General features: G+C 36.2%; 1 protein-coding gene across 5 annotated transcripts in view; it reads left to right on the top strand.

The window, feature by feature from the left end:
* Positions 1 to 12,423, top strand: part of SLC7A2 (solute carrier family 7 member 2) — a 53,724-nt gene extending 41,301 nt beyond the window's left edge. For 4 of the 5 annotated variants that reach the window (XM_056333447.1, XM_056333466.1, XM_056333425.1 and 1 more), the window contains 8 exons: positions 424 to 560; positions 1,239 to 1,461; positions 4,005 to 4,144; positions 7,965 to 8,067; positions 9,277 to 9,482; positions 9,786 to 9,952; positions 10,924 to 11,032; positions 11,621 to 12,423. In XM_056333447.1, coding sequence (XP_056189422.1) covers positions 424 to 560; positions 1,239 to 1,461; positions 4,005 to 4,144; positions 7,965 to 8,067; positions 9,277 to 9,482; positions 9,786 to 9,952; positions 10,924 to 11,032; positions 11,621 to 11,808 — 1,273 coding nt within the window. In that variant the 3' untranslated portion in view covers positions 11,809 to 12,423. Of the gene's footprint in view, positions 1 to 423; positions 561 to 1,238; positions 1,462 to 4,004; positions 4,145 to 4,550; positions 4,688 to 7,964; positions 8,068 to 9,276; positions 9,483 to 9,785; positions 9,953 to 10,923; positions 11,033 to 11,620 lie in introns of all 5 variants that reach the window. The other variant, XM_056333437.1, reaches the window with a different exon arrangement.
* Positions 12,424 to 16,097: the final 3,674 nt, after the last annotated feature.

The following is a 16,097-nucleotide window of genomic DNA, read 5'->3' as shown; positions in this document are numbered from 1 at the left end:
CCCTTAAAAATAGAGGGTTTATTTTCTTGTTTGTAGTTTCCTTTAAAAATCATCTTATTTCAATCCCGTTGTCTGTAACCATTTGAGCGGTTACTGGCTTCTTATCCTTAAGCCATGTATTAACTGCAGTATGTGAGTACAACAGCAAAAGTTGCCTACACTGTTATTAACAATTTTTGCCACAAACTGCAAAGTAAGGTGATAGTTAATTGATTCAGGTATTATTCCATTTACTGTTATTTTTGTCTTTATTACAAGCTTTGACATAAAAATGTCTTCTCGAGCAGTTTTGTAAAGCAGAACTGTCTTGACAAGAGCACTGTAATGTGTTTCCAGAGTGGTAGGGGAGCAGGATGCATGGTTTTGTCCTACCAATAATAAAAAAAATAAGTAATTTTTCAGCTGTATTTTTGTTCTTTATAGGAATTGCTCGTCCTATGAGAATGTGACAAGTATGTATGGGAGTGGTGGCTTTATGCCATATGGTTTCACAGGAACATTGGCTGGTGCTGCAACCTGTTTTTATGCTTTTGTAGGATTTGACTGCATTGCAACAACTGGTATAGTATTTATATCTGTGTGTATATATGTATAACTATATATGTGTAACATGTTTTCTTTGTAAAAAAACCCCACATGATCAGCATAACAATCTGTCAACTGCTCTTCTGCTTTCTCCTAAACCTCCTTCAGTCCATGTGGAATGAGTCTGAGTTCATTTCTGAATGGGGCTATCTTTCTGGGAGGAAGAAGGAGATTTTACTTATTTTATTTCTGTTCTAAAGAAATTAATTGTTGCTTTCTAAGTCTGGGAGGTGATTAGTATACATTTTTTTCTGCCCAAATCATGTTAACCACCTGGCCATTTTTACAGTTCTCTGAAATGAGGTATCTCTCCTAAAGGCTGGCTTGTATACAGGTGATAGGGAATGAGTATATTGAACTTCCAAACTGTAGGTAAATAACTAGAAATTATGGGCTTTGAGTAGTCTAAATATAGAATGTGTTTTATGTCCTTTAGTTTACCTCTATTTTTAAATGCTGTTCTTGGCAATAAAATACTGAGTTTTGTTCTGTGTCACTGAGCCTATTTTATACAGATTTTTAAAACTTCTATTAACACATATGATTCCCATAGCTTAGTTTAACACATTATTTGTCTTTGATGTTATCTTTGAAAGCTGAAGGTGGAAATGAGTAAGAAGTTTTGGTGGGGCATTTTTTTCCCCTTTTTTCAGGAGAAGAGGTCAAGAATCCTCAGAAAGCCATACCCATAGGAATTGTGGTGTCCCTGCTTGTCTGCTTCATGGCCTATTTTGGGGTTTCGGCTGCATTGACACTTATGATGCCATACTATCTACTAGACGAGAAAAGTCCTCTGCCAGTAGCATTTGAATATGTTGGATGGGGTCCTGCAAAATACGTTGTAGCAGTGGGATCCCTCTGTGCTTTGTCTACAAGGTAAAGACGCTGAAATACTAATTTTATTGGGAAAAGCTGATGGATAATATATGATTTAAACTTATGTTCTTGTTAATTTTGAAGGCTTACTTCATGCAAAGGGTTATCCATAAGTATTATAAGCATGTTTTAGACTTGAGCAGGTCTTGATCACAGTAGGTAATTCAATTTAAATTCCTTTTTTAAACTGTACTGTTATTGAACTTTACCTCTTTTGCTTATTACCCAAAATATTTTTTATTAAAATATGTATTTTCAGACATATGACCTGCAAGTTATTATTAACTGATAAAATAAACCTCACCCATTTTGTCCTTTCTTGCTCTTCACTCCCAATGACTCAGCAGTTTTATGGGCATTGTGTATTTGCAGGCAAAATTGAAGAGATGATTAACTAACTCCACTCCTCATCTCCGTTGCCTGTCTCTGTTTTCCTCCAGTAGCCAGTCTGTCTTCTGACATCATCCCTTCCTGTGGTTTCTGTGTGGGTATTTGAGATGTAGATTATAGCTGTGAAAATATTATAATTTATTCCCCTTTGTGAAACTGTGGATATAATCTTATCGTGTTACGTTGATTAAAAGGATCAGGGAGGGTATGAGGTATATGTCCATATATGTTCATATATGTTACATCCCAATTGTAATGTGGTACAAACACTTTCATAGAATAGAAAATGGCTTGGTACTTGAATTCAGGGATAGAAAAATGCTGATGCCAATATTCTCTGTGAGCTTATGTAGGGTAAGGAGTCATTTACATGAACTTATGGTAAGAATACTGGATGCCTTTGTGGAAGGGAAAACGACATGCCGGTTGAGGCACTAACAGTACTCTGAGATGATCCTTTAAGCATTAGCATGAAGAAGATGAGCACGCTGCCTGTGGACAATGTTTTAAAGGAAAGGAATATTTTGATGTAGGAGAGGACAGAAAAAAAACATACTTCCAGCAAGACATTAAAAGAATTGTAGGACTGACTAAAGAATGTCATAGTTACACAGTTCATTCTGGGATTAGAGTTATTTTCTATCTAGTTGTCGCAGCCCCCTCATTTTGGAGGGTTTTAATGAATGCTTCCTCTATATTGATGAATAGTACAAGTGATATATAAGCAAAAACTAGATTAAAGAAACTAATCTTGGAAAACAAAATTAACTGAGGTGGTAAAACACTTTTTCAGAAATTTGAACTGTTAGTCTCTTTTTCCAGTGTATTCTGAAGAATTATATTTACTTACATGGAGAGGTTAATCTTTCAGTTTGTTGACAGATATCAGTTTAGAACAAAAAAACTATTTCATATTCCTCATTTTAGAGGCATAATTAAGAAAAAAATTGGGATTATTGCTTTTGGTCCATATAGTTGTGTCTGTTATGTCATGAACTTGTTTCCCCAGGGTAAAGGTGCTTGTTAATATTTCCATTATTTGTGTCAACGTACTTAAAAAGGCGTAGGATAAGTGAATTTTACAAAGCTACAACAGCAAAAAATTTAGCGGTGGATTTTAACAGTATCCTTATTTGAAAAATCAATTGTCACCCTGCTTCAGGAAACATTCTTTTTTGGAAGGGACATTCATACATCAAGATCAGTTCATGTGCAATGAAACATCTCTCATGTGTGCCTAACCTTAACGCTTGTGTCTCACGAGCATTACTGGAGGTACTTAGCATCTGTGGTATGTAAAACCTGTGCCTTCTGTAAGTGATATAGTCGATTCTCTAAAGTAAGAAAGGCAACCATTCACCTGGTTAAAAACTAGTGTGCTTGCTGCAGAGGTTATACTGGCTGTGATTTTGCCTTTTGTCTTTTCAGTGTTTTGGGGTTTCTTAATTACAATTACTTTGCTTTGAGGGAAAGAAACCACTTAATTTAAGAAATATGTTTAAAAAGAGCTTTGAGTTATCAACGGTTTAAAAGCTTTCTGTGTTCTGCTAATAACAAATCTAAATTAATTAGCTTTACTTCTTAAAAAAAAAACCCAAACACAAAACCCCAACCAATCTTAATGAGACTTGGCTAGAGGTGCTTTAATGGAAAGAAGTAATGTGCCCAAGTATAACTGTATGGTGCTTACTTTGAATTACTGTTAATCAGCAGCCTCACATGGAAATATAGAGTGTAAGAGATGCTGCTAATGCTTTTTGATTTGCTGCTGCTGACTGACAGACCTTCTCCAGGAATACTAAAGCTTAATCGCATACTTAGTGTGACCTGGAACATGTTTCTGGTCCACTAATACCCAAGAACTACAGTGATGACAAGAGTTATTTTGCTAATCTGAATTCCCTCTGATGAAGCAATTCCATTACCTTAATCAATTAAAAAAAAAAAAAAAAAAGTAATCAACTTTACAAGGAAAAAGAAATTTCTATTTGTGTCTGATCTGTACTATCTTGGGCTATGGGCTTTCTGGTTTTGTCTTACAATCATAAGTTTTGTTTCTATACATGCCATTAATTAACATTGTTTATCTTGTCCATGATACAACTCTGCATGAACTGTGTTTGCCATGTTGCATGTGTTTGCTTTTTACTCAGTCTTCTTGGATCCATTTTCCCAATGCCACGTGTAATCTATGCTATGGCGAAGGATGGGTTGCTTTTCAAATGTCTAGCTCAAATCAGTTCCAAAACGAAGACCCCACTAGTTGCTACTCTATCGTCCGGTGCAGTAGCAGGTGAGACTAAGAGTTGATCCATGTAAAGAAAGGTGCACTGCTAAACACGTTGCATATATGGAAATAAACCACTGTTGTGCAGCTTTGATTTGCTTTGGACTGAAATGATCAATCTGATTGTCGCCAGGTAAAGTAGGCTACCAGTAAAACTTTTCTCTGCACAGATTTTGTATTTATTGGTTAATCTCAAGTGCTTTCAGAGCCTAGGTTCAAAATAAACATCAACCCAAACCCAAGAATATCAGTCAACCAAACAAAAAACCAAGAGCAGCAATACAGAGCCTATACCAAAACTATACCTAAACCCATTAACTCTTCCAAGCTTTCTTTTTGTGTAGTTGGGTTTACCAGTAAAGCATTGTGCTTTTAATAACCTGTATTTGAACTATACATTTTTCTGTTCTAGTCTTCTCGGCTCTATGTTCCCTTTGCCCCGAATTCTGTTTGCCATGGCACGCGATGGTTTACTCTTTAGTTTTCTTGCCAAAGTGAGTAAGAGGCAGGCACCAGTTTCTGCCACCTTGACAGCAGGGGTCATCTCTGGTAAGCTCTCAAAGCCCATGTTACTTAAAGCTGAGATTTAAACACCTTATGCACGTGCATGGTACTTCATATTTTTGAAAAGGGCTGCTTGTTAACTTCCCTTGCATGTACAATGGGAATAAAATTACTGAGTTAATCAAAGGGTGTGAGAACTCCAGATCATGCCAATCATGGTGGTGGTGATGTCCTTAATATCACAGAATTTAAAATTATTTTATTTATTTGTTAATTTCTAATATTGGCCCCTTATCTGGTGAATAAGCTTGTTACTTAATCTGGGTCCCTTAGACTGATGCTCTACTTTATAGGGTATCCTTGTCTGATGTACACCTTTATATTTATCACATCTGTAATGGGGGAAAATAACTTTCATGGGTTTTATTATGAGTCATGAGAAAAAAAAAACTACATTTGAAGCAGGATCAACGTTTGAGTAAAATATAGAGATTTTTTTAAAATTTCTTTCTAAAGAAAATGATCCTGGTTTTGTGTAGGCTTACCAGACTGCGGTTGATGGGTATGTGTGTGTGTTGGCAGGGTTACGTGTGGATGCACACATACATATACACATACATGCCCACACATATTTTAGCAAAACAGCATTTTGGGAGCTGTTTCCAACTCTTAATGTTTCACAAAGAGAAACTGTTAACGTACAATTTTTCACTTTTGTCCATACTTCTTGCAGAGGTACGTGTAGCTATGCCCAAATTTCATTGTCATTTCAGTGGAATGTCTTAAATTACCCAGGAAAACTGGAAGCTCTAGAAGTATTTAACTCAAAGGCAAATAAATAAGTCTTAAAAGTAATTCAGATATAAAATACATGCCTTACAATATTTAGCAACGTTGGCTCAAATTGGTATCAGGTAAGAGGTACAGAACTGAGACTAAAATATTATTATTATGTAGTCAGGGTCATCCTCAGATGCCACAAGACTAGAACTACTGACACCATGCACTTGACATGTGGGAAGGCACAGTCATTGTCCGAATACTTCCCACATGAAGCATTATTACCAGTTCCTTTTTCTTCGGTCAGTACAAATAAATTGCTTAGAATTACTTTCATTGTTTTTACTTTCTATTGTTTGAGTTTATGATATTGACATATTCCCCTATAACAATTTGAAAGTGCAGTTATGTGGGATGAAATGAACAAATTTATCGGAAATCACAGTAATGGTGAGGAGAAAGAAAACTGTATTACCCAGCTGGTAAACTGACTGATAGAGTTAAACAGCCCTGACTACAGCTATGCAGCAGCCATCACTTGTGCTGCTTTTAGACAGTTTGGGGGATTTGGTGTGTCAACAATTCACCTGAAGACAGCTTTGTCTGCTGCTGGAGAAGAAGTAATTTCTTCTTCTGTTTTCAAAAAGTTGCGTATTTGGTAACTTATAGTCATAAATAGTTTTGCCAGAATAGTTACAGATGTATGCAACAGCTTGTATTATCTGACTTTTCTGTTCATTGGTAGCATGGATAGTTTCGTAGCTTTAAGAAACATTAAGGAGATTAGATGTTCGGCCCCTTTATTAAAGTTATCAGGCCAAGAATACAGCTGAGGCAATTGCCACGTTCCTACTGTGACTTACCTTTTCACAGGTGGTAATCGCGATTGTGAAACCCTGCACATAGCAAAATTGTTTGGTGTCAGTCCAAGGTTTCACTGTAAATTGATCTCCTGTTGTTTCTTGGAGCAGAGTTAAGGGAGGTGAAAAAACAATACCATGTCTTTTATCCTCTTAGTCAGAAACTTAGAGACATTTTTCAGTTTGGTTCTAATGTAAAAGATATTCTGGGCTACAAAGTAGCCTTTTGAAGCTAGGATTAAAAATTAAATATAGCTACTGTACATGAGGTTATAGTAGGCTCTGTTCTCCCTCAGCTTTGCTTACCCATGCTCTTTTGAGCATGCAAAGTAGCAAAGTATTCAGGAATCTAACCTGTAAATGACAACTTGGATTTAGGAACATCCACTGTCATTGAAGAAAACAGGATGGTCTTCCTTCCTTCATTGGAAAAGGAGATCACAGATGAAATGAAGCTTCTGTAACACAGCAGTCTTGTTTTCAGAAAATTACATTTTGCTTTCTCCTTCAGGATCAAATACCAGCAGAATGTGTGTTTGTGCACTTATACACCTATCTGCAAATATATTAACAAACACGTAACATGAATATTATATATAAGTATTTCTGAACATAGAAAAAATTGTGTGTGCATATACATACAGTGTATAAAGGCTACATTTACTCATTTCTTTTGATGTTGAGATTCCTGATGATTCAAAAGATTAAGTATGTTTAAATTCTTTCTGCGTCTCAATAATGTTCATAAAATACAAGTATTATAAAAGGTTCTTTAATAACATATATTTCAAATCAATTAATATTAGCCTTTCATTTAGTGATGGCTTGTGCTAATTTCTTTATAAGCTATGTATCTCTATGTTCAAACAGCATAGACAAAAAAAGACATTCCAGAATCTCCAAAAGAACGTGGTATTAGCTTTTATAAACACAAAGACTGCTATAACTGCTCTCAGTATCATGGAAGTTTCTGCCTCCGATTTCAGTGATCTTAAGAATATTAATTCTTGTGAGATTTTACTGGTCTTTCTTGAAGGCCACTTGAACTTAAATTCTTTTTAGTAAGAGAATGAATTTAAAAACACCCACAAAACTATTTTTATTTGAGACTACTCTGAAAGTCCTCTTTACATAGACCTCTTTCTTAGCTCAGCAGGAATTTTGCATACTGCTGACTTGCTGGGTCAGATCATTTTTGCTAAGTTTTGCAGTGAGATCCATCCCCTCAGCTTTGGTCAGATTCTGTTGCAGGACCTGAACCTTATTCTATAAAAATGGATTTTAATGTGGCCCAAATTCAGCAAGCTATGTGTGCAAATACTTATGTCCAGATGAGTCCAATATCAATTGCTTGATTCTGCAGCATGACTGTATGGCTCATCAGTGCATATCTATACAAATGAAATTCCCAAATGTAGGCAATTAGGTTTGGGAATCTTGGTGGTGACTTCAAAGATGTGTTTTTAAGGATTACCATGATTTTACTTATATTGCTGTCAGTAAAACAATTTAAAGTTACACTGCAGACATTTTAAAACCTTAGGTTTTAATATATCTTAATATTAATCTTAGCAATTATGGTTGGACTCAATGATCTTACAGGTCTTTTCCAACCTAAATGATTCTTTGATCCTATGTCAGTCTCATACAAATTTTGCATTTCCTTTTCTTCTCTTTTTTAGCTATAATGGCATTTCTGTTTGACCTAAAGGCTTTAGTGGACATGATGTCTATTGGTACACTTCTTGCTTATTCACTTGTGGCAACCTGTGTCCTCATTCTTAGGTGAGTGAGAAACCTTTGTATTCTACTGTTTGATTTTCCGTTATCAGTATATAAACAGAAGTGACATTTACAGGGTACATTTTTTGCTAGACAGGTAAATGGTTAAGATTAGCTGTATGTATATAGATGATTACTAAGATCACCAAAGAAAACAATGATATATTGTCATATCAGTATAACAGTTAGTCAAGTCAAAGCTTCATGTGAACTCTAGACACCATTTATTTCCCAGCAGATGTATTGGTTTAAGCATTAGTCTCAAAAGTACTAGATGTAAGCTTGCGTGCAAAATTCAACGAATGGTATTTTGAGAAGAATACAGTCTATGCTGTACATCAGGCCCATTACGTTGTGGGGGCTACATGCGAAAGGTATAGATGTTCTAGATAGTTCACAGGGTGGACAAGTTCAGATAATTTCTTTGTTTTACCCTACTCAGAAATGTAAGACCAGACAAGTGTTTCAGGATGTGGTTGTCCTAAAAGACAATGCAAATATTATCTCTCAATGAGTGAGACTATAAATACTTGTCAGTAAAATTCTGATACCTGTTCTGTTTGTAAAGCTATGGAATAATATTGATACATTGGTAGCTACAGCTCACCTTATTATGTATTCATACATACTGACTTAAAAAGGTCAATCTTTATTACTTAAGCCTAAGTAATTAACTTTTAAATGTACAACATCTTGAAGTCAGCTCAAGTTCATTGTTACAGTAATTTACACTTTAAAAGAGAAGACTATTTTATCCTGTAGTGACTTACATAACATATGTATTTCTAAAAATACGCTTAAATTCTAACAAAGCAGATGTAAAATTTCATTTTATGCCAGTTAGGAGGCCTCTTACAGTATGGGAAGCAAGTCAGAAAGAAGCTCCCCTGCCATTTCCCTGCCGTTGATCACCAGACCCTGTCGTCCTTTCTTTTTGTACGAGACTGGTCATTTATCTGACCCACTGACGCATTCATGTAGCTTACACAAAACTGCCCCCAAAAAATCTCCAAACAAACCCAGCAAAAAAAGTGAGTTGCCACTGTTTGTTTATATATGATAGGGATTAATGATATATGCTGTTGCAGTGCAGTCATAGATTGGAAATTCTCACTGTCTACTGCAAAGAATTTAAATGCATTCCTAGAGTCATATTGCTTCAGATCCCAAAGTAAGCTTAATTTTTTATTATCCTGTTTGTTCTATGCATAGGTACCAACCCAGTTTAATCTATGAGCAACCAAAATATTCTCCAGAAAAAGCAGCTTTGGCTGCATCTGAAAAGGCATCTGCAGTAAGTGAATCACAGATAAATATGATACAAGAAAATCACTTCAGTCTTCAGGCCCTGATTAATCCATCCAGTTTACCCACTGAGCAGACTGCAACTACTGTTAACTTTTTAGTGGGTCTTTTAGGTAAGTATTCAACTGTGCAAACTCATATAATGCATTAACATAAATAATTGAAGTGTATTAAAGACAAAATTAAAAATCTAGTGATAACATGCCTTCTTTCAGTCATAATGTCATTCTGCAGAATGCTTTTATACTTCTTGATGGATCTAATCTGTAGTCTACTATCTTTTCCTTTAATTAAACATGTTCATGATAACATTTCATACTGAAGGCCTGCTACCATCCTTCTTAAAAGTCACTTCCTCTTCAATGCAGAGATTAAGTCACCTCTTTCCGATTTCCATCATTTTGTTTTTCACACAGCTTGCTTGGTTTGTGGCTTGAGTGTCCTCACTACATACGGGATTCATTTTATTGCTAACTTGGAGCCCTGGAGTGTTGGCCTTCTTGCTGTGTTGGTGGCGTCCTTCATAGTTACCATTCTCCTCATCCAAAGGCAGCCTCAGAACCAGCAGAAAGTGGCCTTTATGGTGAATAACATATTCTCTATGTTATTCTCTAATGAGAGGTTTGGATGGATTTAACAAGTGGGAGAGGGGCAGAGAGAGAGAAGAGAGATGGTCCTTTTTCAGGCAGTCTTTCATTACTGCACTGCCACTATTGCGGGTTTTTTGGTGAAGGTAGGGGTAGCAGATGGTCATGGCTGATGTGCAGTCCAGTCCAGGTCTTCTCAGGACAAGAGAGGGTTTTACAGACCACAGATTGAATGCGTGACACGCACAGGAGCACGGCTGCAGAAAAGGGCTATACTACTGCTATTGGTGTGACAGCTGCTGTTACAACTAGTGGATCTGACAGCACCGATCTTCTAGGTATTCCTTTAGGCGCAGCCTCAAAGTGCACCTTGCTGAGACCCAAGTAATTTTAGACTTAAATTTAAGCACTTGGAAACCAGAAACCAGTTCAGAAACCGATTAATGTAAACTGATTAAAATGTTAAACTTGTCTGTGTTGTGTACAATGCTTTGGATCACAGTGCAGTTTGTACCTCCCAAAGTATCATGCTTTCATTATAGGCTTTCACTTATGTTCAGAGATGAGTTTTTTACTGGTGTATTTAATGGAAATAATGATGAAGGTCAAGGAATCTGGTGGCGTTGCGGGGTGGTGGTGGTGGTGGTATTTCAGAAAGAAAGGATATATAAATATATTTTCAGCTGTAGATACAGGAATACATTAGTATTAGTTCAGCACAAACTGGAAAGTTTTTCTACACAACCTTAGAGAATAAATATTAAACATAATGTATTTAAAATTTTTAAGATATGTAGAAATGGGTGGTTAAACCCAGTGAAAAAGAAAATTTCAGTGTATTCCAATAAAAAAAAAATCAATTCTTTTTCAATTATTAGATGTGTCACCTTTAGTTTGTGTTGTGTGACGGAAGTGTGACATGCAAGAAATTGTGTTTAATATAAAGGTATTAAATATTTCCTTTTAGGTTCCACTATTGCCATTTTTGCCATCATTCAGTATCCTGGTAAATATTTACTTGATGGTACAATTAAGTGGAGACACTTGGATCAGATTTAGCTTCTGGATGGCACTTGGTAGGTACTTCTGTACATTTCAGTCACGTTAGGACTCATGAATCCCATCTTTGAACGTTTCATTCTTTTCATTGAAATACTTGAAAAAAAGCCTGTGTTCTAATAAAAGTCGGTTGATCTTTCTGATGAAAGCAAGAGCATGCTTCAGAAGCAGTATTTACATGCAGTCAAAATTGTAAATGCAGTTTTGAGGTAATATGAAGAATAAAAGATATTGGACATCCAATAAGTCACAATTATTTTTTTTCCTAATAAGTATAGCTAAAATTGTGCAGAAACCTATTTGTAACAGGTTTCTTCTCCATATATCAGTCATTCTCCCTTAAGATATGGAAAATCGTGTTGATTTCATCTAGACATAAATTTGACACGGTAGTTTTCATGAGCTATTAGAGCATTTAATTATGCAAAAAATATTTGGAATTGGAATTTCCATAGAAACAGGGAAGAGCTGAGGCATGAGCTGATTCAGATACCTGAAGAAGAAACTTGTTTTGGAAAATATGTTCAGCCAAAGAATAATAACTAACTACTTTTTAATGCACTATTTGACTGAAAACCCTAAGTTCTTTTTTTTCCTTTTGGAAGGCTTTCTCATTTACTTTGCTTATGGCATCAGACATAGTCTTGAAGGTCATCGTAGCGATAGAGATGACGACTTCTGTTCAGAAAATAGTGGGCTGCAAGAAAAGAACCCTGTGGAAGAAGTGGATGAACCTGAAAATGCAAATGAAAGTGATCAATTTCTTGCACATGAGAGGACAAGTGAATGCTAATCTACGCAAACATACAAGTCTTTTAAACCTTTAATTGACATTTTACTTGCGGACTGAAATTTCAAAAGCTTTCTGCCAACACTGTGCCTCTTGAAAGTGTTTACTACAAGGCCTGGCTTATATTTTGGACAAGCTGCTAATCCATCTTCATCATTTCAGAACCGACAGCATGGATATTAATATTTAAATTAAACAAACAAGAGAACTATCCTTTGGCAAGCAAAAACCTGGATGCATTGTTTGAACTATCATCCAAAATCACTGGCAATCACACAATATGAAGAATTTTAGAACTGCCTGCAAGAAGTTCTGAATATTTGACACTACATTGTGAACACAAGTGCCTCTCATACCTTCTCCTTACCTCTGTTACATGTTTGGGTCACAATCTAATAGCTCTTTTCTTTCTACAGAAATAACTCTCATGGGAGATAAATTGCAGACAGGCCTGAAAAGTATTTGCAAAACAAATGGTAATTGTACAGATCTGATACTTTGTAAAAAGTAGAGGATCACGTATTTATGTAAAAAGAATTAATTGCTTATCTTTACTTATCAGCAGTCATGGAGAATTCAAACAGTAAAGATATTTCAAAGGCTTTTAGTCCCTCTAAATAGTATTGAAGGTTTGTATTTACGCGAATTCTTTTCTTTTCAGAGATGCTGGGTGTATAAAGTAATACTCCCAAGATAAGCTATGTTGTTTTCTGCAAAAGCATGTGGGTAATAATCTGTTGGTCACAGTATTGACAATGACATTTGTATATGATTTAGCAAGTATTGAGCTTTTGATTTCAGAAGGGACAGGATTTTATTCTTGACTACATAATTTGATACTTACATACAGAAGTCATCAAGTTTTCCTCCTTACTACTCATTTATCCCCTTCTATACTTTCTTCTTTACCATGTGCCAGAGCTGATATTTCCGAGATTAGCTGTTACACATTGCTTCTCAGATAATTAATGCACAAAATCCCAGCCGCCTTTTCAGATGGAAGAGGAGGTTAAAAAAAAATAGAGGTGCAGGCTTTAGGAAAAATCCTTGTCAAAACAGTATTTCAGTGCTTCACTAAGCCTTAATCATATGTTAGCACAGCATTTTTTCGTGAGCCAAGCCTACACCCACAAGTCCATTCATGTGGGTAGGATGTCCAAATGCTAATTTGTATAAAGAACTGAATCGTTGCAGCAGTGGAGGGTGAACAATTATTTTAAAGCTGGTGAAAACTGAAACTGTTCTTTTTTTCAACATAAAAGTTATGTTCTCAAAGGCATCCAGATATTTTAACACTTTTTCTCAGCAAGTAGTAGGTTCAAGTCCCAGGAAGGATTCCATAGTATGAAGCTATTTTGCAGGAATGTGTTTATAAAAATAATTGCCCTAAAGTACTTTGTTGTGGAGAGTTGCAATGTGTGGCCAGTACTAATCATTGGTATTAATCTCTTGTGTTAGGTATAAGAACTTTAGATCCTGTGAGACCTATGTTGGTTGACAGTGAAAAGCACCTTACTTTTTATAATAGCTGGAATTTCACCAAAAAGAAAAAGACACAAAAAAAACCACACACACCCCCCCAAAAAAAAACCCACCAAAAACCAACAAACACAACTGGTTAACCTGTTTTCCTGTTCTTTTTTCATAGAATCATGCTTTTTAATCTTAAAATGACTTCTGTTGTTCTAAGAGAGTAGCATGCCTAAATGTTGAAGCGCAGAAGTAGTGCTTCTGGGCAAAGAACCCTGAAATGGGTTGGTACCCCACCGTGGAGCATGTCTGAGGTTTTCAGCCTGATGTCTTTCTTCTCAGCTTGAGCTGGGAGGAGGGGGCCCTGCAGCGCTGGCAGCAGCGAGTGGACAGATGTGCGCTGCTGCACCAGCGGCACCTGCTGGTACTGCGCAAGCTGGAAAGGTGAGGCATGCATCAGGTAGAACACCTACCTCTTAGCTGAGGTTCCGGCGTATGCATCCTCTACCTGCAACTGCAGATGTCCTGAGGAGCGTTGTTGTAGCGATTGCTGGTCCTTAAAAACGGATGGGACACAGAGGATGAGGAGAAACTATAGGGTAGGTGGCAGTGGTTTACTGTTGGTTAACATATCCTAATCCATCCTGAACTGACCGTAAATTATAGCCACTTCTTTCCACAATTCATCATCGTTTTACAAATGCCATTAAAGAAAGACTCAAATCTCATATTAGATTTATTTTCTGTATATATTAAAAATATATATAAATATATGTGTTCTCTCTATATAGATAATATAAGTAGATTATGTGCTAAGTAAGTATTTGGTCGAAAGGTATGGATAGGAATTTTCAGGGCAGTTCTTAGAGCTATTGATAATTTTCAATACCTCTCTATTCAGTGAATGAAAGAGCTGTCTGTGTCAGTTGGATCTGCTGTCAAAATTGTACTTCTCAACTTGGGCTCATTTTTATGCTGAAAATGACAAAAGAACTATACATTCTTGTTTGAAATATTAACAATTTAAGACTTTCCTGGTTCTTGAAAGGAATCCAATGTGGTAATTCTTAGATATGTCAAACCAAAGGTTTTATTTATAAGTAACCAAAAAATTGAGTAAACGAATGCATGTTCTGTTGTTTTCAATCCCACAAGTATTTTAAACAGAGAAACTGATGCTTTTCCTCATCAATGACGACTCGGTCAAGAGCACGGCTTCTTCAGTGGTTATACTTTCAGAGGACATTGCTAACCTGTCTTGTCCAGTACTCTTAAATCCTCAGCTGCAAAAAATGCCATTGCTGTGGGAGCAAGCCAGCAGTGGTCCAGTAAAGCTTTTGCACGATGTCTTTACAAGCCTACAGTGAAACACAGCTCTTTTAAAACTCATTACACATCTTGGTGTGTGGGAAGCAGAGATTTACTTTTTCCTATGGCTGCTGGTGGTGCAGAGCAGGCGAGCCAGGCTCCCAAGGTGCAAACTGCTGCTGTTCTGTGATGTGCAAGGAAGACCCCACTCTCTCCCAAGGCCATCATATAGAATGTATGTGTGCACGCCTGTCTGTATGTTTGCATCTGTCTGACGTAAGCCCATAGTGATTTTGATGTACTGGTTAAAATAATTTCTATACTGCACTGGAATTTTCCTTTGAAGGAATACTGTCAATAGAACAAACTTCTGACGAAAGCAAGTTCTAGCTAAGCCTTCTGGTGATAAATAAGCTAGAAAATTTATTTTCTTGAATTATGTAATGAATGTGTCAGCACTTTGTGTATTGACAGTTTCCCCTTTCATTTGTATGAATATTTCTTCCCCCCCTTGTTAGAGAAATGAATTATATGAAAATAGAAGAATGTGCCTGTACAAATGTTGCTAAGGGATATGGGAGCAGCTGCAGCACAGGAACTATCCACTTAACTAATGAGATACAAAATTAAATTAAAGGAAACTCACTGGGTATTCTTGGTTGCTTCAAGTACGTAAAGCTTATTTATATGTGTGTATAGTTCAAGTCATTATTAGTCAGTTGCTGAGTAAGAACAAGCCAGAGGTAAAATATTTATGGTAATTTTGGTATGCATTTTTATAGGCAGTCTTGAAATTCCAGATGCTTTAGTGGGACTTTGGAGCAGCAAAGGACATGACATGCTAGTCCTTACACAGGAGCCATGTACGAAACAAATCCCAATTTTGTTCTCGCGTTTGCTGTATGTCTGTGTTTGCTGAGAGAGCAGCTGAAAGCACAAGTCCAGTAGAATTAATTGTTATTTTTTAACATAGTTTTTGATATTTAAAATTGTTCTGTGCAAATAATAATGGTATGTGTTAATACAAAATACCTGCTATTGGAGGTAGCTTATTGTTGTGTATTTCCTTTGTAGAAAAAATCCTCCGAAACCTTTATTTGCAATGGTACATTCTGGATATGCCTTTAGACAGAGGAATTATTCTTATCTAGATGGATTTAAGAAAGTAAGCCAAAGCATATTTAAGGGAGAACAAATCAATCTTTTTATTCTGAAGGGTAAGAGTTATAAAACATTTCTGTATAACTCATGTTAACTGAAGTGATCTTGTGGTGTATCAGTTCTAACTCTGCAATAGGAAAATTTATGAGGTATCTTAGATTTCATTGTCTGTTGTCCTGAATAAAAGTGTTCTGTTGATAATACTAAGTATTTTTCCTGCACACAAATGCCAATTAGATTCCTGAAATCTGTCATATTCTGTTCATGTCGCCATATGTTAAAGCCATTTATATTACCTGCTGTTAGAGAATTACCAGTAATAATTGTCAATAGCAGTGATATGGGTTACTTAT

The sequence above is a fragment of the Falco biarmicus genome, chromosome 1 (genome assembly GCF_023638135.1).
Source record: "Falco biarmicus isolate bFalBia1 chromosome 1, bFalBia1.pri, whole genome shotgun sequence".
Lineage (NCBI taxonomy): Eukaryota > Metazoa > Chordata > Aves > Falconiformes > Falconidae > Falco > Falco biarmicus.
This window is presented reverse-complemented; position numbering and strand designations above follow the sequence as displayed.